This window comes from Danio rerio, chromosome 4 (assembly GCF_052040795.2).
Source record: "Danio rerio strain M-AB ecotype USA chromosome 4, GRCz13ab, whole genome shotgun sequence".
Classification (NCBI taxonomy): domain Eukaryota; kingdom Metazoa; phylum Chordata; class Actinopteri; order Cypriniformes; family Danionidae; genus Danio; species Danio rerio.
The window spans coordinates 72,367,501-72,394,350 of NC_141024.2; the positions used below are offsets into that span (position 1 = coordinate 72,367,501).

General features: G+C 40.3%; 2 protein-coding genes and 1 long non-coding RNA gene across 6 annotated transcripts in view; 1 reads left to right on the plus strand and 2 right to left on the minus strand.

Annotated features, from left to right (window-relative positions):
* Nucleotides 1-12,071, plus strand: part of zmp:0000001020 — a 44,216-nt gene extending 32,145 nt beyond the window's left edge. Inside the window, 3 exon segments of the mRNA NM_001446874.1 lie at nucleotides 2,410-2,583; nucleotides 4,731-4,777; nucleotides 7,635-12,071. Coding sequence (NP_001433803.1) covers nucleotides 2,410-2,583; nucleotides 4,731-4,777; nucleotides 7,635-8,197 — 784 coding nt within the window. The 3' untranslated portion in view covers nucleotides 8,198-12,071.
* Nucleotides 4,892-7,301, minus strand: LOC148682553 (uncharacterized). Its single transcript, XR_015943012.1, has 4 exons — nucleotides 5,641-7,301; nucleotides 5,494-5,597; nucleotides 5,153-5,302; nucleotides 4,892-4,997 (listed from the first exon to the last, which is right to left on the minus strand). It is a non-coding gene; the product is annotated as an uncharacterized LOC148682553 (long non-coding RNA).
* A 1,209-nt stretch (nucleotides 12,072-13,280) lies between the features above and the next one.
* si:cabz01083838.1 overlaps nucleotides 13,281-26,850 on the minus strand; it is a 30,055-nt gene continuing 16,485 nt past the window's right edge. For all 4 annotated transcript variants that reach the window (XM_088650670.1, XM_087250433.2, XM_087250434.2 and 1 more), the window contains 3 exons: nucleotides 24,461-24,802; nucleotides 20,729-20,814; nucleotides 13,281-13,752 (listed from right to left, as the gene is read on the minus strand). In XM_088650670.1, coding sequence (XP_088506796.1) covers nucleotides 13,609-13,752; nucleotides 20,729-20,814; nucleotides 24,461-24,802 — 572 coding nt within the window. In that variant the 3' untranslated portion in view covers nucleotides 13,281-13,608. The remainder of the gene's footprint in view (nucleotides 13,753-20,728; nucleotides 20,815-24,460; nucleotides 24,803-26,850) is intronic.

Genomic DNA, 26,850 nt, shown 5'->3' on the forward strand with positions numbered 1-26,850 from the left:
GAAGCTCCCTGTGATCTTAAGCTTGAGGTGCAGCTGGAAAAGTGCAGATCGCACACCAGAAGTGCTTCTTTGCGTAGTTCTGGAACTTCATTTCGAAGTTCTGGGCGTGGGTTTCTGTCGGGGTGCACGCGACGACGCTTCGGGTCGGCGGCTGGGCGACTTGGGGCGCAGTTGTGTTTGCCCTAGTGGAGGCCTTTGTTTGGAGTTCTGGAATGCATGGCGCTGCGTGTCGTGACGATTCGGGACACTTTATGTTTCTGCCGCGCCACTGAGAGTGTCTGGTGTGCCGTGTCGTTGCGCATCCGGTGCCTCAGTCAAAGTTACTTCAGTGTGCGTGGTTATTAGTCTCGGTGTACAAGCTCGGCACTTGAAACTAGCACACAGTTGGCTGTAAAACTATACAAAGACACAAATGATTGTGTATTCTCTCTGCTTGGTCTGTTTCCGAGTCGTACATGTGCAGCTGAATGCTGATCCTCTCATGTAGCTTAGCTTCTCTCTGTCTGCTGCAAACACAGAGCGTGGGAGCTCTTGGCTCCGCCCCCTTGTTACGTTGGGCGGGAAACCGAAACTGATTTTCATGTGAAGCAAAACGCTCCTTAAACAGCGAGCTGTGTACACTGCCACAACATCACACTCTTTAACACATCATAATAAAAACATCTGATCTGTGTGTTGAACTGAACCTAAACTGGCACACTCAGAACAACCATAATATTAATAATAAATCTTTAAAAAAGGGTTAACTATGTGCCCTTTAAAACTACTTGATGTTTTTCGAAATTACAGGATTTTAACTCTTTAATCGGCAAATTCATAAATGATTTAGTAAAAAAAAAAACACACAATGATTTATTTTTAATATAAATAATAGTAGTCGTGGACTGTTTTTTTACGTTTTATCACAGTCTTGGACATGTGAACGATTATAAGATTATAAGCTAAAGATTTTCATTCTCGCTAATTTACCGTTGGTGCTGTTTTTGCCTGGTTGACTTCGATTGTAATTGCATTTTTTAATTGCGAAACCTTGACAGCATATAATCCTGCACTTTCGATGGTTGCTGTTTTTCAATGTCGGGAAGAGGTGAAACTAAGAAAATAAGAAATAAAAAGTTTAGATTATTAGATTTAGTTGCTTACACTAGCTATGTTTCCATCCAAAAATGCGAATGAACTTTATGCGCAAAACTGGATTATCGCATTAAAGACGTGCGAATAAAGCTGCGATTCCATCCAACGAGTCAAAGCGAACAAAATCGTCACTTCCTGATTAACTGGCGGCAAATATCAACAGTAAAAACGGGATTTGCTGCAGTAGGAGAAGCTGCGTCAATCTTTATCTAATAAATGACTTTCGCCTCAGAAAGCAATCCTAACCCCGCCGGTCCTACACCACCCAACCCGCTCCAAGCTGGTATCGATCCGGCGACCTTCCGCATGGGAGTCGGTTGCTCTAACCGTACGTTCACACCGAAAGCGGCGAGAGCGTCAAAGTAGCCGGAAGTCATGCATTTTCAATGAGAGCTGGCGGCGAGGAGCAGTGCGGCGTGTCTTCTCCTGTGTGGCCGTCGAGGAGAGTTGAAATCAAGTCAATTTTATGGTAATGAGCTATGATGCGGTTCGGCGGCAAGCAATCAGAATGAAGACGTCCACCGCTTGATAGCAGTTCAGAGAACACAGACTTGTGTACTTTGGTACCGACCACAGTTGTTCCCAAGGGTTTGATGATTGCGGTCGCCGAATTTTCAATTATTTACAATGTTTTCTTACATGAACATCCGGGTCACGGCACCAATGTAACCCCGACGCTCCTACACCACCCAACCCGCTCCGAGCTGGTATCGAACCAGCGACCTTCCGCATGGGAGTCGGTTGCTCTAACAAGGAGTGAGGTTTACCTGCACAGCACTTACTAGCTGGCCTCCGTTACACACGCAGTAAACGTGTGGTGGCGTTTGAAGGTGTTATTTTAAATATTAATATAATAACACTAATACTTAAACGTTAAGGCGCTTTAGAACGACCAAATCAACAGTTTTCTAGCATGCTCAGCCTCATGGTTTGTCCATTCACTCACATTTTCATCATCACATGATCTCACACAATCACATGACCTTTTTTAATGCGCATGCTGGAATTTGTTCGGTAAAAGTGTTTCTTACCGAATAAAAAGTTTATCCTACTCATTTATGCGCATGAGTTTTTAATACGCATTTTCAAAATGTATGCGCATCGTGGCGTTTCCATCAACCGTTTTTTAATGCGCAAATCCAAAATGCGCATAGAAATAGGTGGATGGACACATAGCTGCTGATACTTTCACACTGAGCAAGGACTTGGATGCTGATATTAAAAAAGAATTCAAAATGAACTCAAATAGTACATACTATCACTGTGCGTTTACAGATTGTCTGGCTGTATGGTGAGCGAGGATGGCTGTCGTTATGCGTCTGCCGCTCTGAGTTCAACCCACTCACGTTTGACAGAGCTGGATCTGAGCTACAATCACCCGGGTGCATCAGGAGTCAGCCTGCTGTCTGATCTACAGAAGAATCCAAACTCTGCACTGGACAAAATCAAGTATGTTGAGGAGGGAAAGAGAGAGATTATAACTGTGTGTGACACAAATATGTAAAATTGTATGGAAATAACCATGTAAGAACGTACATGAAAGTCAACTTATGAGAATATGTGGTGTTTTAGGGTGTAGAATATACAGTTTGTACAGTATAGAAAGTGTTTTCTCTATGGAGTCCCCATAAACCACATTTGTCCTGGGATTTGGTACATTATGGGGACCCACCCTGCTGAAAAATCCAGCTTGAACCAGCCTAGGCTGGTTGGCAGATTTTACCTGGTCGACCAGGCTGGTTTTAGAGGGGTTTTGGCCAGTTCCAGGCTGGTTTCCAGCCATTTCCAGCCAGGTCATAGCTGGTCAGGCTGGAAGATGACCAGCTAAAACCAGCTTGATCAGCCTAGCCAGGCTGGGAGTCCAGCCAAAACCAGCTATATCCAGCTTCAACCAGGCTGGTTGAGCTGGTTTTAGCTGGATTTGGCTGGTAATGGGTGGAAACCAGCCTGGAAATGGCCAAAACCCCTCTAAAACCAGGCTGGTCGACCAGCTAAAACCAGCCAACCAGCCTAGGCTGGTTTAAGCTGGATTTTTCAGCAGGGCAGTGCCTCATCTAGTGTAGCAATTCAACTCATTTTTGACCTTATAAGGACTTTTTTAAAATGAGTTTCTCGTCATGAAATCAGTTTATGAATTGTAGTGAATTATTATTTTCAATAATAAAAAAGTAACGCCCCATTCACACGGGGCGTCAGCGTCAACGCTTCCCACTCACTTTGAAAGGGTGACGTCAGGCAGGAACTGCATTGTGGATCCGTCGGCGTCGCTTCAGAGGCGTTGCTCGCTGCTGAAGTTGGAACTAGCTCAACTTTTCAAGCGGCGACGGAAACGTCAGCCAATCAGATTGCCGTATGCAAATACACCAGCTAGACAGAGGCCTAATGCTGAATGAATTTCATTGGCTGATGGGATCATGTTGGGTGCAGCATGTTGGGATCATGCTAACAACATGCTAATTCATGCTAGAATCGTGCTAACAACATGTTAATCCATGTTGGAATCATGCTAACAACATGCTAATTCATGCTAGAAACATGCTAACAACATGCTAATTCATGTTGGAATCATGTTTACAGCATGCTAGTTCATGCTAGAATCAAGTCGACAGTGTGCTAATTCATACTAGAATCATGCTGACATGTTAATCCATGTTGGAATCATGCTAAAAACATGCTAATTCATGCTAGAAACATGCTAACAACATGCTAATTCATGTTGGAATCATGTTTACAGCATGCTAGTTCATGCTAGAATCAAGTCGACAGTGTGCTAATTCATACTAGAATCATGCTGACATGTTAATCCATGTTGGAATCATGCTAAAAACATGCTAATTCATGCTAGAAACATGCTAACAACATGCTAATTCATGTTGGAATCATGCTAACAACATGCTAATTTGTGCTAAACATGCTAATTCATGTTGGAATCATGCTAACAGCATGCCAGTTTATGCTAGAATCATGTCAACAACGTGCTAATTCACATTAGAATCATGCTAACAACATGCTAATTTGTGTTATAAACATGCAAATTCATGTTAGAACCATGCTAGCAACATGCTAATTCATGCTAGAAACAGGCTAGCAACTTGCTAATTTATGCTAAAAATTTGCTAACAACATGCTAAATCTTGCTAGATTTATGCTAATAACATGTTAATTTCTTAGAATCATGCTGATTCATGCTACTATCATGCTATTACCAACCTCAGACACACAGGGATCAACTTTAAATCTTTTTAGGGGCCTGCTTCACTCTTTACAGTGGTTGCATTGACTGCATGGATCTTAAACATTCTTTTAGCCAACTTGATACTTTTTCAAACTAAATAAATTTCTACCAACAGGTTTCCTCAATCCAACATAAGGTTTGTTCTCAAACTTTATCATCTACTTACACATTGTTTTCATTCTAATGCACTGCTCTTCTATTATTTTTCTTTGTAAACATGTGCGTGATTGACGTGTGCATGTGTTGTTTTGCAATGCCTCACACAAGCGTCACATTTTAAAGATGGTGTGCCAAGATAAAGAAGTGTGTGTGTTTGTTTGTGTGTTAAATAATTCAATGCGACTCTTTGTATTTCTCACAGTGTGGATCATGGAGGAGAGTTTAGGATAACAGCAGGACTATGGAAATGTATGTTAACTCGCACATCTTCAGTTATATTTTTGGCATTGTTTTGTTTAAAGTGTTGTAAACACAAAAATAACTAACTAATTTAATACTTTAATACTTGGAAATTGTACCTTCAAAATTTAAACAAAAGTGTAAAAAATATTCAGATTGCATTACTTATTATGGCATGTAAAAAGTAATCAGATTACTAATTACTTTACATTCAAGTTACTTTAAAAACCTAAAACAAAAGGCTTAAAAATCACTACAAAGTCAAATTCATAGCTTTTTATTCACTTAATACTTAAAAAATTATAATCTAATTACATTACTAATTACTGCATGTAAAATGTATTACATTTATTTATAAATTTACATAAAATTTACATTGAAAACTTAAAACAAAAGCCTAACAAAGCACTATAAACTTAATATTTAATGCCTGAAAATTGTAATCGGATTACATTACTAGTTACTGCCTGTAAAAAGTAATCAGATTACTAATTACTTTACATTCAAGCTACATTGAAAACCTAAAACAGAAACCTAAACAAAACATATGAGTTCAAAATTATAGTACTTTCATGCATTTAATATTTAATACTTGAAAATTTCAATATTTAATACTTGAAAACTGTAATCGGATTACATTACTAATTACTGCATGTAAAGAGTAATTCAATTACTTATGGCTTTAAATAAAATTGACTTTGTCGTTTTTTTCATTGACGTAATACTTGAAAAATATATTCAGATTACATGACTTATTATGGCATGTAGAAAGTGATCAGATTACCAATTACTTTACATTCAAGTTACTTAAAAAACCTAAAACAAAAGCCTAAAAATCACAACAAAGTCAATTTTATAGCTAATTCATTTACTTAAGACGTGAAAATTGTAATCGTATTACATTAGTAGTTACTGCAGGTAAAAAGTAATCAGATTACTAATTACTTTTTAAGTTACATAGAAAACCTAAAACAAAAGCCAAAAAAATCACAACAAAGACAAATTTATAGCTAATTCATTCACTTAATACTTGAAAATTGTAATTAGATTACATTATTAGGTACTGCAGGTAAAAAGTAATCAGATTACTAATTACTTTACATTCAAGTTACTTAAAAAACCTAAAACAAAAGCCTAAAAAATCACAACAAGGTCAATTTTATAGCTAATTCATTTACTTAAGACTTAAAAATTGTAATCGGATTACATTATTAGTTACTGCAGGTAAAAAGTAATCAGATTACTAATTACTTTACAGTCTAGTTATTTTGAAAACCTAAAACAGAAGCTTAAGCAAAACCTATGAGTTCAACATTATAGTTCTTTCATGCATTTAATAGTCAATACTTGAAAATTTCAATATTTAATACTTGAAAATTGTAATCGGATTACATTACTAATTACTGCATGTAAAGAGTAATTCAATTACTTATGACTTTAAATTAAATTTACTTTGTCGTTTTATCATTGACGTAATACTTGAAAAATATATTCAGATTACATGACTTATTATGGCACGTAGAAAGTAATCAGATTACTAATTACTTTACATTCAAGTTACTTTGAAAACCTAAAACAAAAGCCTAAGAAAAATCACAACAAAGTCAAATTTATAGCTAATTCATTCACTTAATTCTTGAAAATTGTAATTGGATTACATTACTAGTTACTGCAGGTAAAAAGTAATCAGATTACTAATTACTTTACATTCAAGTTACTTAAAAAACCTAAAACAAAAGCCTAAAAAATCACAACAAAGTCAATCTTATAGCTAATTCATTTACTTAAGACTTAAAAATTGTAATCGGATTACATTATTAGTTACTGCAGGTAAAAAGTAATCCGATTACTAATTACTTTACATTTAAGTTACATTGAAAACATAAAACAAAAGCCAAAAAAAAAAAATGACAACAAAGTAAATTTTATAGCTAATTCATTCCCTTAATACTTGAAAATTGAAGTTGGATTACAATTTTAGTTACTGCCTGTAAAAAGTAATCAGATTACTAATTACTTTACATTCAAGTTATTTTAAAAACCTAAAACAAAAGCCTAAAAATCACAACAAAGTCAAATTTATAGCTAATTAATTCACTTAATACTTGAAAATTGTAATCGGATTACATTAGTATTTACTGCAGTTAAAAAGTAATCATATTACTAATTACTTTACAGTCAAGTTACTAAAAAAAACTAAAACAAAAGCCTAAAAAAATCACAACAAAGTAAATTTTATAGCTAATTCATTTACTTAAGACTTGAAAATTGTAATCGGATTACATTAGTATTTACTGCAGGTCAAAAGTAATCACATTACTAATTACTTTACATTCAAGTTACTTTGAAAACCTAAAACAAAAGCCTAAAAAATCACAACAAAGTCAAATTTATAGCTAATTAATTCACTTAATTCTTGAAAATTGTAATCGGATTACATTATTAGTTACTGCAGGTCAAAAGTAATCAGATTACTAATTACTTTACATTCAAGTTTCTTTAAAAACCTAAAACAAAAGCCTAAACACATCACAACAAAAAAAATGTATAGCCTAAAATAGCACCACAAAGTCAAAACTGTAGTTCTGACCTGAAAAGATGCACATCGCTTTGTTCACATTCGTTTAAGTCGTTTAACAATCGGTGACGCACAGCACTGTCTCAATATATTCCTAAACAGATCCAGTGTAAATGTATACAAGCTCTAATAGCGCAAATAACAGTTATATTAACTTTAGCAACTGTAATCAAGTCACGCGCATTTAAAATGTAGTTACCGCATTCCCCAAAAACATGTCATAAGAATACAGTAACTGTGTCAGACATCAACTGTGGTTGTTAACGTTCTCCTTGTTCTTGTATCCAGATGCCTGTGATCTCACCTTAGATCCGAAAACAGCCAACAGTAATCTAACTCTGTCTGAAGCCAGCAGAAAGGTGACTTATGTGGAGGAAAAGCAGTCCTACCCCGATCACCCGGAGAGATTTGACGGCTGGCCACAGGTGCTCTGTAGAGAAGGCCTGTCTGGACGCTGCTACTGGGAGGCCGAATGGACCGGGTACGCTGTTATATCCGTGGCGTATAAAGCAATCTGGAGAAAAGGTTGGAATGAGTTCTCCGAGTTTGGATATAACAGGAACAACAGAAATTCCTGGAGTCTAATCTGCGATGAGGCTTTCACGGCCTGTCATGATCACAAGGAGACAGTCATACGTGTGCCTTCAAGCTCCTGGAGGAGAGTAGGTGTTTATGTGGACTGCTCAGCGGGTACTCTGTCCTTCTACAGCGTCTCGAACACACTCACGCACTTACACACGTTCACCTGCAAATTCACAGAGCCGCTTTATGCGGGATTCGGGATCTATCGATTAAACTCCTCTGTGTCTCTTTGTAAGTTTGAAGCAACACACATACACGCTCGCGACTAAATAAATAGTGAATGAAGTGCTTTTCTGCGATGTGAGTAAACTTTCACCAGATGTCTTGATCAGCTCTATTTTACACTTTTCAGAGGAGTCTAATGCTGTGTTCACACCAGACGCGGAACGCGCGGATAATTCGCGCGTAAATAGCCGCGTGAACATTTGCGTTTACTTGCTTCATTCGCGCGCCAAATCCGCTTCATTCGCGTGTCAAATTCACTTCAGAACAGACGCGGATTCGCGTGATGGGCAGGGCTTCTGTCTGCCCGGTGACTCTAGCTTCGTTGCTAAAAGGCTAACATGGATTTTATAAAGAAAATAACAGTGTTTATGTGCTTTATGAAGACTGAAAAACAGCATCGATACGTTTAGAGTCGTGTCTGAGTCCACTACATGCTTTCAGAGGTGCATCCAGCTCTGTGAGCTCATAAACTCCTCCAGAAACTGGACCTGGATGACGGAGGCTTTCAACGGTGCTTCTGTCTGAGCTGAGCCCAGTTTGATGACTTGTTGTCGGTGTCGGCTGGAGGATTTCCCCTGGGACACCATCAACAGGTTCTACGTCACAATCACGCCCCCACAAGAGCAAGCTTCTGATTGGTTAACGCGGCGCGAATGTCCGCTGAAGTTTAGATTTTCGAACTCGAGAGATTCGCGCGAAACGCTCGTTAAGCGCGTCAAACGCGCAACACGCTCAATTTGTCTCGCGCGTATCGCGCAATTCGAGTCATTCGCTCATATCGCGCCGCAGAATGTCTATTCGCGCGTTGGCATTGACTTAACATGTAAATCACTCGCGCTTGACGCACGTTCCGCGTCTGGTGTGAACGCAGCATAAGGCCCAATTCTATTTTTGTATCCCTTCCCCTTGGCCCTTGAAACAGAGTGCGAAAGAGAAGGGCTTCAAAATTTACCCTTAAGAAATGGGACAGCACTACGAGATGAGAAGATGGCGACTGCTGGAGTGATTCCAGTTGCGTTATTTGTTGGTATTTATCTTCAGGAAATCACTGAAGGCATATATCATGTTATTATAATGATATAATGTGACAATAAGATCGTAACTGCACTGTGCATTTACACAGTGACCATATTCATCAATGTAAACACACAAACAACATTAACATTATAGCAGACACTGTAAACAGCTCATTCCCAGCCACTAGACATTTCCGACAGGGTATTCGAGGGTCATCGAGTGTCAGAATGTTGTGGGACTGCTGTACAGGAGTTAGGGATTATATATTAGGGATTATAGATCGCGGGGGGGTTTTAAGCATGATGGTAAAACACAAACGCAGTTATGAACAAATAAAAACATGTGCTTGTTTCTTAAAAATTTTCTAATAATGACAAAATAAACTAATTAGTGGATCTCCTTACTTCCGTGTGCGGCTATGCTGCCGTTGTGAAAATTTCTTACCCCTTGGTTTCGAGTGTGGGATTATTCATTCACTCACACCCCTTCAGAATCCTTCCCAAGTAATCGAATGAATTCTTTCCAAAATAGAGCAATTCGAGCCGTCTGCTGAACTCGTGTTTCTACAGCAAAATATTTTGCATAGAAATTACATGTAGCAATGTCTGACTTTTCCAATATCATGCAGCCCTGTACGATATCTACAGTGCTGGACAGTAATAACGTGTTTACCTTTGCACATCTGTACATTGATCTTAGCACATTACCCATGAAATACTTTAAACTTTCACTTCACTACATTCTGAAACATGTAATATACATTTCATTTTGTTTTATATAACGTGTCATTTCTCTTTCCATATTTTTAAGTTTTTTTTATTTCATTTTTTTTTATTCGGAGACATTCAGATTTATGAATGACCAGATTATTCATTCGTTCGTTTTCTTTCCGGTTCAGTCCCTTTATTCTTCAGAGGTGGCAGTAGAATGAACCTCCAGCATATGTTTGCTCATCCGTTATATGGTTTACGCAGCCGTTGTCCTTCCAGCTGTAACCCAGTACTGGGAAACACTCTTACACTCCCATTCACACACCTACACTACGGCCAGTTCGCCTATGCCACATGGTTTTGGACTGTGGGGGAAACCGGAGCACCCCGAGGAAACCCACGCCAACACCGGGAGAACATGCAAACTCTACACAGAACATGTCCCAGGATGTGCGTTTTTATGCAGTTTTTGTTTTCGAGAATCCACGATAGGCCGCTGTGTATTCTTCAAATTTCTCTCGCGAGTGCCATTGATGCCCGCTGTTGTCGCATAAACCCACCAGAGGCCGCTGTTGACTTGCTGACTGAATGACCAATCGACTGACCCACCCTCTTCCTTTCCTAAACCCAACTAATTTTATCGATTGACCCTCGCCCACCCACTTCCCTAAACCCAACCAACAATTTTCAAAAGCAATGCGGAAAAAGAAAAGCCCTCGTCTGATTTTTAACACGTTTTCGGATTTTACCACATTCTCACCCTCTTATTTTATTTTTTTGGGGTTCTGTTTTTGTCTTACCTGCCTTCTAGAACTGTTTTTCACCAAACTCCAGTCTCGTTGTTGTGGTCGACTGCTCTCTGCCTCTCAAATCCGCTGTCGTACATGACGAGCTAACGGAACCAACTGGTTTCAGTGGGAGAGCCATTCACACGGAGGTAAGCGGTCAGCTGGAATGCGTAAAAAGTAATGGCGTCATACCGTCCTGTAGCGTTCGCGTAAAAAATGAAATTCAGCCATATGTACTTCTGGCTACATAATTCACGGTCTCCAGAAACGTATATAGTACTACGTTTTCAGAATGAGCCTATGTTGGAAATAGCTGACCATAAACATAGGAGGCTAAAGAGAATGCTCATTGTATAAGACATCTTCAGATCGGGGTTTGCTGCCGAGTGTGACGCGGCTGGGATGAGAATCAGCACCTCCAAGTCCGAGGCCATGGTGCTCTAGCGGAAAAAGGTGGTTTGCCATCTCCAGGTTGGAGGAAAGTCCTTACCCCAGGTGGAGGAGTTTAAGTATCTTGGGGTTTTGTTACGAGTGAGGGAAGGATGAAACGTGAGATTGACAGGCGGATTGGTGCAGTGGCAGCAGTAATGCGGTCGATGTACCGGTCCGTTGTGGTGATCAAGAAGCTGAGCCGAAAGGCAAAGCTCTCGATTTACTGGTCAATCTACGTTCCTACTCTCACCTATGTTCATGAGCTTTGGGTCATGACTGAAAGGACAAGATCTCGGATACAAGCAGCCGAAATGAGTTATCTTCAAAGGGTGGCAGGGCGCACTCTTATAGACAGGGTGAGGAGCTCTGACACCCGGGAGGAGCTCGGAGTAGAGCCACTGCTCCTCCACATCAGGAGAAGTCAGCTGAGGTGGCTCGGGCATCTGTTTTAGATGCCTCCTGGATGCCTACCTAGGGAGGTGTTCCAGGGCATGTCCCACCGGTAAGAGGCCTTGGGGAAGACCCAGGACACGCTGGAGGGACTATGTCTCTCGGCTGGCCTGGGAACGCCTCGGGATCACCCCAGAGGAGCTGGAGGAAGTGTCTGAGGAAAGGGAAGTCAGGGGTTCTCACCTAAGACTGCTGCCCCCACGACTCGGCCCTAGAACAGCGGTAGAAAATGAATGATTGAATGAATGAATTTTCAGATAGCGCTTAGAGGTTTTTGCATCGGAACTCTTCATATACAAACATATGTTGCAGAACAGTTCTATTTTTATAAAAATCAAGCAAGAGTACATTTGCTAAAAAAAAGCACATGAGCAATGAATTAAAGAATGCTTGCATTGCCACGCTTTGCCAGGTTTAGTGTTTGTGTTTTTGTGTAATTGAGTTTGTCATGTAAAGAGTGCTATGTGTGTTATGAAAATGTTAAATATTTCATATTTAATAAAGCTAAATGGTCATGTCTGACTCACAGTCACAGTTTAATTTCTATTTAATAGAGATTTTAAGTGAAGTTTCACAAACTAGTTCCGAAAGGAGCATGTGATATGATTGATCACAGCTGGTCCCTCATCTGTAATTAGTAGATGGCTGCCGCAAGTGTTTCAAAGAGCGTTTTCGCAAGTGTTTTAAAACACTGCACCGAAGCATGATCCAGAGCACAAGGTCCCGTGACTAAATCGATTCAAAGCATCAGACATTTCCGAAGCATTTTGAGCCCTGGCGAATCTGCGTTTGATTAACAGGGTAGGGAGAACCCTCTATTTATACAAATGTCCTAAGTTCGATTCCCGGCTTGCAAAAAATCTCACAAATGGTCACTTTATGTATTTTAATGTTAATTTTTATGACCAAAACAAGACATGTTTATTCAAAAAGTGTCAAATGGGATGTCAGACCAATGTTAAAACAAAGCACGTTAGAACAGATCGCTTAAGAACTAACAAATATAGCTGCATCACCTTGTATTGGAACTACATATCTCTGCACGCTAACTATCACCGCTCCACTAAATCACTCGAAGTATCAATTCTACAACATGGGGTTTAGGTCTTCACGTTGTGTAACTGTTTCTTTGCTGAAGCTGTTCTAGAGCAATACATAAAATGACCACTAGGTATCACTGTAGAGATGGTTTTCGAAGCTTCGACACATTTGCTTCGACTGTTTCAGTGTCTCACGAAGCCTTGCTTTGCCCACCACTAATCAGTAAGCCAATCAGATCATTCCAAACTCACTATAAATAGCCCGTGTAGCATTACTACCTTCGTTTTCTTTTGTTTTTGAGAACCACCCCCCATCCACCCCATCTCCCCCTTACCAGTGCGAGCTCTCCAGAACTAAAGGACCAGGCGGAAGCCCTGGGCATAATTATCTCTGAGCTCAGGGTTCTCTCCAGGGACAGCATGCTAAGCCTAAAAAAGTAAAGGAGCTGTAGGTCAGTGTTTCTCAACCACGTTCCCGGAGGACCACCAGCACTGCATGTTTTGGATGTCTCCTTTGTCGGTCACATCCATTACAGCTCTTTTAGCCTCTGCTAATGAGCTGATGATCTGAATCAGGAGTGTTCGGTTAAGAAAACGTGCAGAGCTGGTGGTCTTCCAGGAACATGGTTGAGAAACACTGCTGTATAGGTGATTTATTGATGAAATGGTATTCAGAAAATATTCACAGCCAACACTTCTAGTCGTTTTATTTGAACAGATATAAAGCAAACAAGCAAGAATACAATTTAACAATTACAAAGATATGTTTAAAGGACTTAAGTTCCCGTACGGTGCACTTTACATGTGTTGACATGAGCTAATTCAAGTGATTCTGTTAGCAAGCCACGCTAAAATAACAGAAATTATTTACATAATCATTAATCCATACGTTAGGATGATCGAACAAAACAGTAAACAAAACATATTAGTCATGGCACCGCATAGTTAGACTTTATCTGAACGTCCCCTTAAGACATATTGTTGACTTTACAAGGACAGAGTTGAACACGTCTGTGAGTTAGCAGTGCTCTGCAGCTTCTGACTGACACATGTTTTGTTTGCATGGTTTCTTGAAAAGTGTGAAGACGTTTCCGTCTGGCTGAATTCTCAACGTCACTTTTGTTTGCGTTTCTAGACCCCATTTCTTCAGCATCTGGCTTATCTGAAGAAGAGAATCAGGCATTTGTTACTAAGTATTGCTAGTAGTCATACTCTCTCAGTGTCTGCACTTCCAAGCTTGCACCTTCATTTCAAAATGACGTTAATTTGGCGGTCATTTAAAAAATGACTTTGATGTCAAAACCTTGATGTCCATTTGACATCCACACTCTGATGCCCATTTGACCACCAAAATAATGGCAGAATATCTAAAAGCTTCGATTACAATTGACAAATTTACACTGTATTTTGTGTCCCGACAATGCGTTTAAACGACCTTGATCTCGAAACAACATCAAATTGACATCTAACACTGGCTGTCCTGTGATTGACGTTTGTCGCCAGTGTTAGATGTCAATTTGACGTCAATTAAAGAGCACAGTAGTCAACTGATTTGCAGTCTTGCTGTATTTTTGGTCAAGGTGTCCATTGGGTTTCCACATGACCCTATTTTAAACTAAACTAGTTATTACTAACCTATTCCTAATGTTTTATGCAAAATTCCAAAATGCACAATAAAACTAGGTGGATGTAAAAAGCTTCTGATGCTTATGATTATTTGTGGCTGGTCCCGCATTATCCAATTTATGATTCACCAATCAGATACCCTAATACCCTAAGTCAGTGGTTCCAGGGCCAGAGCAAGCTGAACTGCCGCTCTAGGCAAAGGACGGTCACGGCGCCCTCAACCCTAAAATGAAAGGGGGGGGGGGGGGCTGTTGCGGATGACGGACTTTTTTATTCTGCTGCCCTAGACGCGAATATAACTGAGGGCGCGGGTGGTGAGGGTAGTGTCGCAGACGCCTGCCTCTTTATTCTACCACACTAGACGTGGATATAACTAAGGGCGCAGGTGGTGAGGGTAGTGTCATGGACGCCACTCTCTCTATTCTGCCGACCTAGACGCTGATATATCTGAGGACGTGGGTGGGGAGGGTAGTGTTGTGGACGCCTGCCTCTCTATTCTACCACACTAGACATGGATATAACTGAGGGCGCAGGTGGTGAGGGTAGTGTCGGGTACACCGCCTTCTCTATTCTGCCACACTAGACGTGGATATAACTGAGGGCGGGGGTGGTGAGTGTAGTGTCGGGGACGCCGCCCTCTCTATTCTGCCGCCCTAGGCGGCCACCTATTTCGCCTCTATGGATGCGCCGGCCCTGAGTGGTTCCCAACCTTTTTTTTTGCCTGAGACCGCTTTTTCCCTGCAAAATATTGTGAGGCCCCCTCCACATTTAATGATATAATCGCTCATATAAGTTTGCTGTAATGATGACAAAAAATGTTGTTTTCAAATAAACAGAATGTTTAGTACTATATCTAGATGTTTACGCAAAAATAATAGCCTGATGGAAAATATAAAGCAAAACATCAGTAGGCCATTTGTAACTAAAAAACGTAAACTGTTGGCCTTTAAATTGTCCCTTTTTGACATTCAACAACAAAAATATCAGTATTTACACTGGTGTATAATGGAAAGAAATGGAAAGGGTATTACAATTTACCACTTGCATGTTATTCGTTATGCTCTATCAATTAGTGTGAGGATTAGGGCGAAGCCAATCAGGGAGACTGTCTTTATTGTGGAGAACAGATTATAAAATTGTCCATTTTTGGTGTGTGTGATCGATCAATTCTTGTCACGTGACTCGCGGTAAGCTCATTGTCGCGCACTTCCATTGGAAACAGCAAACTTGTGCAAACTCTAGAAATACGCGCTAAGCGAACGGCCCCAATTGTGATCTCCATCAGTTGATCTTCTTGCAGAGCCATGCTGGATTCACCTGATTTGTTGACAAATGGGTTGGGAATCCATTCCTTGGCAGTTCGCGGGCCATTTACTGGGTTTTTTCCCCTTAGCAAAGACACTTTCCAAAGACGTCTGTTTCTTCTATTTATGCTATAATTTTTGGATTAATATGCTATATTAGAATGATTAAAGTAACGCTCTTTCTCCTGTTCTCTGATGGATGACTACAAACTCAGCGCAAAAACTGCCTCATGATCACGTCTGCAGCTAGTACACGCAAGTCTGTTCATTCACAAACTATGCGTGGAGTTAAAGTCTCTGTGAATATTTCTTTGAAATGTTAAATATATGCTCGCAGTTGTCCAAATTGATGTGCTGTGAGTGTTTTATAAGGGAATATTTATTAGAAATCAGACTGTTATATCTTCTAAGCATAAGGGTTTATAATGCGGTTTTGTCGCCATCTTCTGGATAGAAAGCGTCAACCGTCGCCGACGAGCTCTCTCAGAAATTGTAAATATTTTAAAATAGGCACTGTAATTATAAATAAACTGCATAGTTGCAATCTAAACAGCTACATTCTCGACTAAAAAAGCCTCAAAGGTACCTTTTGTCGTCTAACAGCAGTAATATTTGTGAAACTGTAGCGTCTCTCTGTTGCTGGCTGTATGTGGGCGGAGTAATACACAGAGGTGAAGGGTGAAGAGGCCTTTGTGTGATGTTACTGGCGAAATATCGCACGGCTATCATCCAATCAGATTCAAGAACCAGACAGAACTGTTGTATAAATATATGTATATATTTGTTAATAAATAAAGGTTTAAATTAGCATTTCATACTAACATTTGAGAAAATGTCAGACTGGTGGACCTTCAGAAATGGATCAGAGAAAGAAGTGGGCCCTGAAGTGAAAAAGGTTGAGAACCCCTGGTTTATTACACTGCTTTTTAGGGAGAGGTATTGTTAAGGTTTTAACGGTATTACTACTTTTATCTATACCCCTTATTGGTTCGGTACTTAAACGGTTCTCTAATCTGTACTTTTTTGTAGTGTTTTTTTTAATAAATGACTCAGTTTTTAACCATTCATCTGGAGAAAAATCAACACATTCGCCTTTTCTACCTTTCTTAGCCTCCTAGGGCCCTATCATACACCCGGCGCAGTGTGGCGCAAGGCGCGGCGCAATAATCTTTTGGTAGTTTAAGCTTGGCGCAAGAGTGGTTTTGAGGCGTTGCGCTACGCTGTTTAAATAGCAAATGCATTAGCGCTCATTTGTGCGCCCATAGGCGTTCTGCTCTAAAAAGGAAGGCGTTCTGAGGCGGACCGCTGGCGCGTCGCTATTTTGAGAAACTATAATAGATTTTTCATTAGGCCAAAACTAACCCGGTCTAAACTCCAGCGCAGAGTTGCACCTCGCTTACACACTGCTTAACACACACAAGAGAGCAATAGGCAAATATCTTTACATATGAAAAAATGTAAACATTAAGGATATATATATAGGATATAATAAGAATAGATATAGAATATAAAGGATTAAAATATTACAAAACATATTATTTTCTAGCCGACATAAATATGAAAAACCACTGCTTTTATGTCTTCTTCATCTCGGGAGGCTTTTTCAGTTCATTCACAACAATTCATTACAATCATAACAGCATTACTTATTATATCCATATTTATATTTGTTTTATTAAAAACAGCACAGCATGTGTTTTAGGATATAACTCAGGTTTTTGAACGCACTTCGTTATTATTGTTCATTTATTCGTTTGCTGGAAATTAGAACTGAATTTAGAAATAGTTTTGAAACGAATATTTGCGCTTAACAAACGCAATTAATTATTTATAGACTAATTGACGTCTGTGCGTAAAGGTTTACCTATCCAAGAGCGATCCATTATCTCTCATTTTCACGCAGTAGATGCTCTGTTTAACAGTCTGTTTAACAACTGTTTGCTAGTGAAATGCTCAGTTTTTCCACTAACATTTACTTTACATCATGTAAATAGCAACTGCGCTTATGACGCGACGCAGCTGACTCTTAAAGGGAGATGAGACTCTAATTGGTTTATTCTCAAAACACGCCTATAACTCATTAAGAAAATAAACTCAACCCTTTTAGATCATGCGCCACGGCGCAAAGCGGATTTTCCCGTCCTTAAATTAGCAAAAATGCGTTCTGACACGCCCTGAAAGCGTTTGCGCCCTGCGTTTTGGACCGTCAAAACACAGCCCCTACAGTTGAAAAATACCCTATTCGAGTTGCAAAACGCTGTTAAACGATCAGCTGAGGCTAATGTTTATGATTTATCATTAGCACAGGGGATTAAAGGGAATAGTTTTGGAGCCTCTTGCGATGTAAAAATAATCCGTTTTTTATATGATTTTTAATAAGCGTAGTTTATTATTATCATTCATCTATTTGTTAAGTAACGTAAAAGCATTTTTAATGTTTAAGATATATTTAGGCCACAGCAGAAAATGAAATACAATTGTCAATGTAACCGTGTGCTTATAAACTATTCATTTAGATCGGACGTCTCAAACTGGAATCCTGGAGGGCCGCAGATTTTACGAAAAACTACTTGTTCCACTTGTTCCGACGAGCATTGTCAGTGTGCACTCAGCTGAAATACATACATACTCTTGACCATTTGGTTCTCTCTGCCATCGTTGCTCCATTAAGCGCAAGCTTACGAGCTGTGTGTGCGAGTCTCGCTTCAGGTGTGTGCTCTTGGCGGTGTGTACTGCCTACGGTGGAACAAGACGAGTGTTTCTCGCAGTGCAGAAGAATATCAGGTCTGGTCAGGTCTTGATGCCCAACTCCGTTTTGTTGCCTTTATCGGAGTTTATTTGCCTGTTCACACGTTCTTTTAATTGTGACCCATATCCAATTCATGCGTTTACTCTTGCCATACAATTTCTGGCGTCGCGCATGCGTAAATGCGGGTTCTAGCATCTGCACAACACTGGCCACGATGGAAGAAATTGTCTTGCTTTTAGCTCTGCGAAATATAACGTAAGGATTTTGAGGGGGAGGGAAAGGGTCGTCATCGTAGCTTGCGCCTATATGGTTTATATATGGTGTCCTCCACTAACTCATAACCCCACAGGGCAAGAAGGCAGGTAAATTTAGCCTCTGTTACATCTGTCGTTTACCGCGTTGGCGTCCCCACACATGCTCTTTCTTCTTCGTCATTAAACCGCAGAGAGTACCACAGTGTCTTAGTTTAACGACGTACGAAACGCCTCAATAAATCGATCTGCCTGTTTACATGATAGCCGCATTGTCACATTTCTGATTTATTTACACACATGAAGGAGGCCAGAAACCGATCTCTGAACATCCGAATGCATCCAAGGTCATAGTACAGATCCGATCCGTGTCACATATGAGCAAAAAATCGGGTCACATTTAACTGGCAGTGTAAACGGTGCCAAATATGACTAATTAGAAAAGGTTGGTCAGTATGCTACTGTACGTAATGTTTATTCGGCAATAATTCTCCAGTACCGATCAGACAATGCGTCTGGCTTTTATAATTTTGCACCTGTGCCAATAAAGTACCGAGTTTTGGTACCCAACCCCACTGCCGTCTGGAATCCTGGATTCTGATTGGTCAGTTGCAACATTCCAAGGTATGTTATTCTGAGATAACTTCCACTGAATAATGCAGGCTCATCCATAGGCAGTGTCTCCATCCCTACTTAAATCTGAGTGCTACCTAATAAAAAAAAACAACTGTAACATTTGGTTTCAAACTAGCTGAATAGTTCGAATGAATGTTATTATTGCTTTAAAAAATACATTAATGACTTTTGGATGTAGTCAGAGTTTCAAGAGGAAGAAAGATGAAGATGTGCTTACTTTCATGATGGTGTACTGTATATTATTAATGTTGCTAATGCTTCATGGGACAGTAAGTAGTGTTGTGAAATGTGAAACTAAACTACAGATGATCAATTCTTTGTTTCAGCAGTATTGATTTAAAGGGCCATGAAACCGCCTCGTTTCAGCAGGGTGTTTTCACACCTCTACTTTGGAAAAAGTCAGAAAAGTGGGCGTGTCCAGCTCTGTTTAGGGGGGAGTGTCGGAGGAATTAAAGAGGCATGGTGTGGGAGTGTCTATTTGGGTGCGCTGACTTTCAGAGTCAAAATACACACGCACTGGGGACAAAGTGACGGTGTTTACATGGACATCTGTAGTCTAATTATTTGCCAAATTATTAAATGGTGGACTTTAACTGCAGTTTGGCTCTTTCATTCAGGGAATTCATTCATGCCCCTCGCAACAAACGAGATATTTGATTCGAGGCGCTGCTCTAAGCGTGTATTTTTCATGCAATGTTTGATACCGCACGGCGAATGAGAGAAAAAAACTCTGCATTTCCCGGAAACTTAGATGCACACGGCAGGTAGCGTCAGAAAGCCGCGTGTGTTATTCCGGTCACTAAATGCAGTGAAAATCCTACACGAGGTTATAGTTTGGTTGTGGTGCTAACATGTTTACACTCGGTGCAATAGTTTGTTCGATACGAACAAACTGAATAAACAAAGAGCACTGGTCGCTCACTTACCAAATCTGTAGAGACAGGACAATCACCAGCAACTAGAGCCGCGTCTTTATTAAGAGGAGACTACAAGCGAATCCGGATTTCAGCGTTTGCAGATGAGAACAGCTCTCAGGTAAACAATAATCCTCCTTAGACACGTAAGTTATTGTTGTCGCGCGTCGCGTATACTTAATCCACACGAGTCTGCGCTCTCACAGAGAGAAAATGAAAACGAAACTTAACTGCAGCAAACTATAAAAGCAACACTTCACGCTTGTTTTGCCAACACAACGTGGCGTCTCTGCCGTCTACACTCTGACAGTAATGAATATTAATGAAGTTGCACAATAGAGCGCGCTGATTGGTTTGAACCAAGCCTTACTCATGCATTAATGCATCACACTGTAAGACGTAATAAGACTCACTCTGGCACAGACGTCCAGTCTGCACGCTGGAATACACGCTATTATGTCATGACTGTGACGCAGCTTCAAAAATTCGTTTCAAACCGGAAGTACGAATTTGCTTGAAATAACGCAAAAACAGCCAATTTACACTTTTTAGTGAAATATAGGTGTCCTAATAGTGTTTTTAGCAGTGTGGGACACATATACGACTGTCAACAGCTCAAAACATGTGTTTTGGTGTTTCGTGACCCTTTAACACTTACCCAGTCTACGATACCCTCCATCGCTGCTGGGTCATTTCGATTCTGAAAATTTTTCACCATCACTCTCACAATCTGTTTCTTTGCACCTGGTAGAATACAACACACATTTGATCGATTATGAAGAAATCAACATTTAAAGACTTTGATTCATTTTTTTAAAAAAAATAGAACTCTGAGTTGATATTCATAATAATATGTTAATATTATATTTACAGTTGAAGATTATTCTCCCTCTTGATTTATTTTCTTTTTTAATATTTCCCAAATGATGTTGAACAGATTCAGGAAATGTTCGCAGTATGTCTGATAATATTTCTTCTTCTGGAGAAAGTCTTATTTGTTTTATTTCGGCTAGAATAAAAGCGGTTTTCAATTTTTTAAACACCATTTTAAGGTCAATATTATTCACCCCTTTAAGCTATATTTGTTTTCGATAGTCTACAGAACAAACCATCGTTATACATTAACTTGCCTAATTACCCTAACCTGCCTAGTTAACCTAATTAACCTAGTTAAGCCTTTAAATGTCACTTTAAGCTGTGTAGAAGTCTCTTGAAGAATATCTATTCGTTTAGCCTCTTACCCTTTGTGTATTAATCCGCCCACATACAGCCAGCAACAAGCAGACTCTACAGCTAGACAAATATTACTGCGGTTAGACAACAAAATATACTTTTGAGGCTTTTTTAGTCGAGAATGTAGTCGTTTAGATTGTAACTATGCCGTTTATTTGCAAGAATAATGCCTATTTTAAAATATTTACAATTTCTGACAGCTCATCAGCGGCCAAAGACAATTGATGTCGTCTATCCACAAGATGGCGTCAGAACAGCATAATAAGCCCTTGCTCAGTGTGATCTCTTGAGCGCAGATAAAAAGCTGAAAAACGGAAGCCTCGTGGTTTTTAAGGTGGACCGGATAGAGTCAATAAGAAGCAGCGAATAAGAAGCTGGATTGAGCCTCGTCCCTCCTTATCGCAAACACAACAGCAGTCTGGTGAGAAATCTCTGTAGACGGATGGCATTTCATGTCACGTTCAAGCTTCTAATCTTAAAATGTGAGCAAAACTTGTTGTTTTGTCATCACCTAAGGGGGTCACACACCAGAAGCGTCGCTTCACATTACGCTATAAAGAATCATTCCAATACTAGCTCTAAAGTGACGTTGATCTATCTCTCTCTCTCTCTTGTATGTTGTAGTGCTGTATTTATACAGATTTACTTGCATATCAGTAATGTGTGTTGTGTTGGCAGAAAGAAATAAGAAATTCCCACACGTGTTTAACATTTTTCCTTATCGCAAACGCAACAGCAGTCTGGTAACGTTAGTGGATTCGTTGTTATTTTTGGGGTAAATTATTGTGAAATCTCGATTGCAACAGAGAAATACTGTAGACTGTAACACTGTAAAAAGATATCTCTGTAGATGGATGGCATTTCATGTCACGTTCAGCCTTATGATCTTAAAGAGATCACTCTAGACATACAGAGTCATTCAAACACTAGCTCTAAAGTGACGTTGGTGAATTAGTAACGGCTTCCGCTGTTCTGACGTCAGCTGCAGATGTGAATGAATGGCGGAAGAAAGTAGTTCCTAATACAAAAGGGTTTTGAAACATTTCAAAGTTCGGAAAAATGCCTGCTATTTTTAAATGTGTTCAAAAATGGCCACATATAGAGGGGGGAAATTAAATATTGAGCATGTCACCAGTTTTCTCCGAAAACATTTTACTAAAGGTGCTGTTGACTTGAAATTTTCCCCAGATGCTGGTGAAAACCAAAGAAATTTATATATGAAAAGAAAACAAATGTAATTAGTTTACAAATGAAGTGTAATGAAATTAAATGACGCAGGGAAAAAGTATTGAACGCATGAAGAAAGGGAGTTGTAGAAAGACATGGAAAGCCCAGACAGCAGCTGATATCTCTCAGTATTTCTCCGCCCTTCCTCAGTGTAAATGAATATCAGCTGCTTCAGTCACCCACTTCGAATGCTATCAGTCGATTGAAAAGGTGTTGTCAGGTGATAGATATGGGCCAGTAGGGGCCTTCTGTGCCTACTGGTAGGCTCAGAAGGCTATTATCATCCATCCGCATGATTTATCAGCTATACTAATAGAGAAGACTCCTGTTTTTACATTGCTGTGACGGTTGGGTTTAGGGTTGGGGTAGATGTTATTAAATATAATTAATAGGAAGTTTAATAAATAATATAAATATTCAGCAGACTCAGTCTGCATTTTGTCTTTAAAATGAATGCTACGTGGCGGTATGAGCGATTGCCTCCGTATGAATTGCTTTTCTGCTGTTACCAGTTTTTCCAGTGGCTCACAGTGTACGTCGGCAGACTTGTGACATGGTGCGGAGTTGACAGCGATGCCAGTTTGATGAGGAACGGTTTCAGAAAGCAGGCAAGACAAAAGCCAAACAAGTAATTTGCTTTTGGTTGCGTTTTAAAAAAACAGACGGGTTTAGGGAAGTAGGAGGGTAGGTCAATCGATTTACGCGAGGATATGTCTCATATAGCTAATTAACCATATGGATGATTAATAACAGCCTTCTGACCCTACCAGTAGGCACAGAAGGCCCCTATTGGCCCATATCTATCAGCTGATAACCACATTCAATCGACTGATAACATTCAGATTCGCTGCTTCAGTCCAACATCTACATTTGCAGGAGGATGAAGATGAAACCAGGGTGGACATTTCAGCAAGACAATGATCCAAAACACAGTCAGGGAAACTCAGAGAAAGAAGATCAAGCTGTAGAATGGCCCAGCCAATCACCTGACCCGAATCCAATTGAAAATACTAAAATAAGCTCAGATTTGACAGACGAGCCCCACAGAACCATCCAGATTTTGACACTCTGTTGAAGTCTGTGTGAAACTCACACCTGAGCAATGCACGTGACTTCATTCTCCATATGAGAGGCTTCTTTAAGCTGCCGTCCCAGCTAAAAAATCCAGCTTAAACCAGCCTAGGCTGGTTGGCTGGTTTTAGCTGGTAAACCAGGCTGGTTTTAGAGGGGTTTTGGCTACTTCCAGGCTGGTTTCCAGCCATTTTTAGCCTGGTCTTAGCTGGTCAAGCTGGAAAATGAACTATCCAGCTAAAACCAGCTTGACCTGCCTGGTTTAAGCTGGACATAGCTGGTTTTGGCTGGGCTCCCTGCCTGGCTAGGCTGGTCAAGCTGGTTTTAGCTGGTCATCTCCCAGCCTAACCAGCTAAGACCAGGCTGGAAATGGCTGGAAACCAGTCTGGAAGTGGCCAAAACCCATCTAAAACCAGCCTGGTTGACCAGCTAAAACCAGCCAACCAGCCTAGGCTGGTTTAAGCTGGATTTTTCAGCAGGGGTTACTAAAAAAGCCTTTTATATAAAGTATTAAATTGATTTTCAGTAGTTTAGTACTTTTTTTTCATTGTTATTACAAATTATGGTTGTATTGTCTGTTTATAAAATCAGGTTCCATTCCATATCAACAGCTCCTTTGGAGATATTATTGCCAGGAAGAACCATGACGTGTCCAATACTTATTTTCCCCGCAGTATGTACATATTTGCTATTCAAATGAGAATAAAAGATGAAAGCGGCCATTTTAGCAATATTTCTAAACATATGTTTTAAATATGACACATTTTTAAATGTAAAATACAAAATATGAATTTATATCACATGAATGTCTATGTTTCTATGTAACAATTAGCAGCTAAGGCTCAGAAATCAAACTTACGGAGGATGCAGAGGAAGGGAAGCGCGCTTGAGCAGATCTGATAACTGGTCAAGCCACCAGAGTCTGAAACTCCACAGGGTATTTGAAGAGTATTCATTTTTGGTTGTTTACCCGGCCAGGCAAAGGAGGAAGTGGAGACATTTGTACCATCGGACCATTTCCACGTGTCTCTGAACAGACCGATCCAAGCACTCGAGTAGGTCTTCATCTGACTACTCACCAGCCTATTCTCAAGATCATTCTGAATGACGGCCAGGTCTGTGTAATGTTGCCTGCAGTAACTCTGAGCGTCCGGCCAGGTCTTTGCATCACTGATAAAAACGAACCGGTCTGTTCCATTTTCTGTAATAAGAGTTCATTAAATCAGATTTCATTTTTTACACCCTAAAAAGAACTGATATTCCCGCCCTAAATGACTAATAGCTCTATCCTAAAGAACTGATTTCCCTGCCCTAAACGACTAATAGCTCCGCCCTAAAGTACTGATTTCCCCACCCTAAATGACTAATAGCTCCGCCCTAAAGAACTGATATCCCCACCCTAAATGACTGACAGCTCCACCCTGAAAAAAACCTGATATCTGTGCCTTAAATGACTGATAGCTCCTGCCTAAAGAACTGATATCCCCGCCCTAAATTAATAATAGCTCCGCCCTAAAGCACGTATATCCCCACCCTAAATAACTGATAGCTCCACCCTAAAAAAACTGATTTCCCTACCCTAAATGACTGATAGCCCCGCCCTAAATGACTGACAGCTCCGCCCTAAAGAACAGATATTCCCGCCCATAATGACTAATAGCTCCGCCCTGAAAAAACTGATAACCCGCCTAAAAAATGATATCCCACCCTAAATGACTGATAGCTCCACCCTAAAACAAACTGATACCCCCACCATAAATGACTGATATCCCCGCCCATAATGACTAATAGCTCCGCCCTGAAGAACTGATAACCCGCCCAAAAAATGATATCCCACCCTAAATGACTGATAGCTCCACCCTAAAACAAACTGATAATCTTGTGTTAAAAAAAATTATATCCCGCTCTATATGACTGACAGCTCCATTCTAAATGACTGATAGCCCCACCCTAAATGACAGATAGCTCTGCCCAAAAGAACTGATATCCCCACCCTAAATGACTGATAGCTCCGCCCTAAAAAAACTGATATTCCCACCCTTAATGACTGATAGCCCGCCCTTAATGACTGATAGCTCCGCCCCAAAGAACTGATAACCCCACCCTAAAAAATGATATCCTACCTTAAATGACTGATAGCTCCACCCTAAAACGAACTGATATCCCCGCCCTAAATGAAAGATAACTCCGCCCTAAAGAACTGATATCCCTGCCCTAAATGACTAATAGCTCCGCCCTAAAGAACTGATATCCCACCCTAAATGATTGATATCCCCACCCTAAAAAACTGATATCCCTGCCCTAAATGACTAATAGCTCCACCCTAAAGAACTGATATCCCCACCCTAAATGACTGATAGCTCCACCCTAAAAAAACTGATATCCTTACCCTAAATGACTGATAGCCCCGCCTTAAATGACTGACAGCTCCGCCCTAAAGAACAGATATCCCTGCCCATAATGACTAATAGCTCCGCCCTGAAGAACTGATAACCCGCCCAAAAAATGATATCCCACCCTAAATGACTGATAGCTCCACCCTAAAACAAACTGATACCCCCACCATAAATGACTGATATCCCCGCCCTTAATGACTGATAGTTCCACCATAAAGAACTGATAACCCCGCCCTAAAAAAATTATATCCCCGCCCTAAATGACTAATAGCTCTACCCTAAAGAACTGATATCCCCACCCTTAATGAATGATAGCTCCGCCCCAAAGAACTGATAACCCCACCCTAAAAAATTATATCGCACCTTAAATTACTGATAGCTCCACCCTAAAACGAACTGATATCCCCACCCTAAATGACAGATAACTCCGCCCTAAAGAACTGATATCCCACCCTAAATGATTGTTATCCCCACCCTAAATGACTAATAGCTCCGCCCTAAAGAACTGATATCCCCACCCTAAAAAGAACTTATATGCCCGCTCCAAATGACTGACTGCTCCACCTTAAAGAACTGATAGCCCCGCCCTAAAGAACCGATTTCCTCACTATAAATGACTGATAGCTCCACCCTAAAGATCCGATATCTCCACCCTAAAAAAAACTGATATTCCCACCCTAAATGACTAATAGCCCTACCCTAAAGAACTGATATCCCCTCTCTAATTGACTGACATGCTCACCCCAAAGGACTGATAGCCCCACTCTAAAGAACTGATATCCCTGCCCTAAATGATTGTTAGCTCCGCCGCAAAGAACTGATATCCCCGCCCTAAATAACTCATAGCTCCACC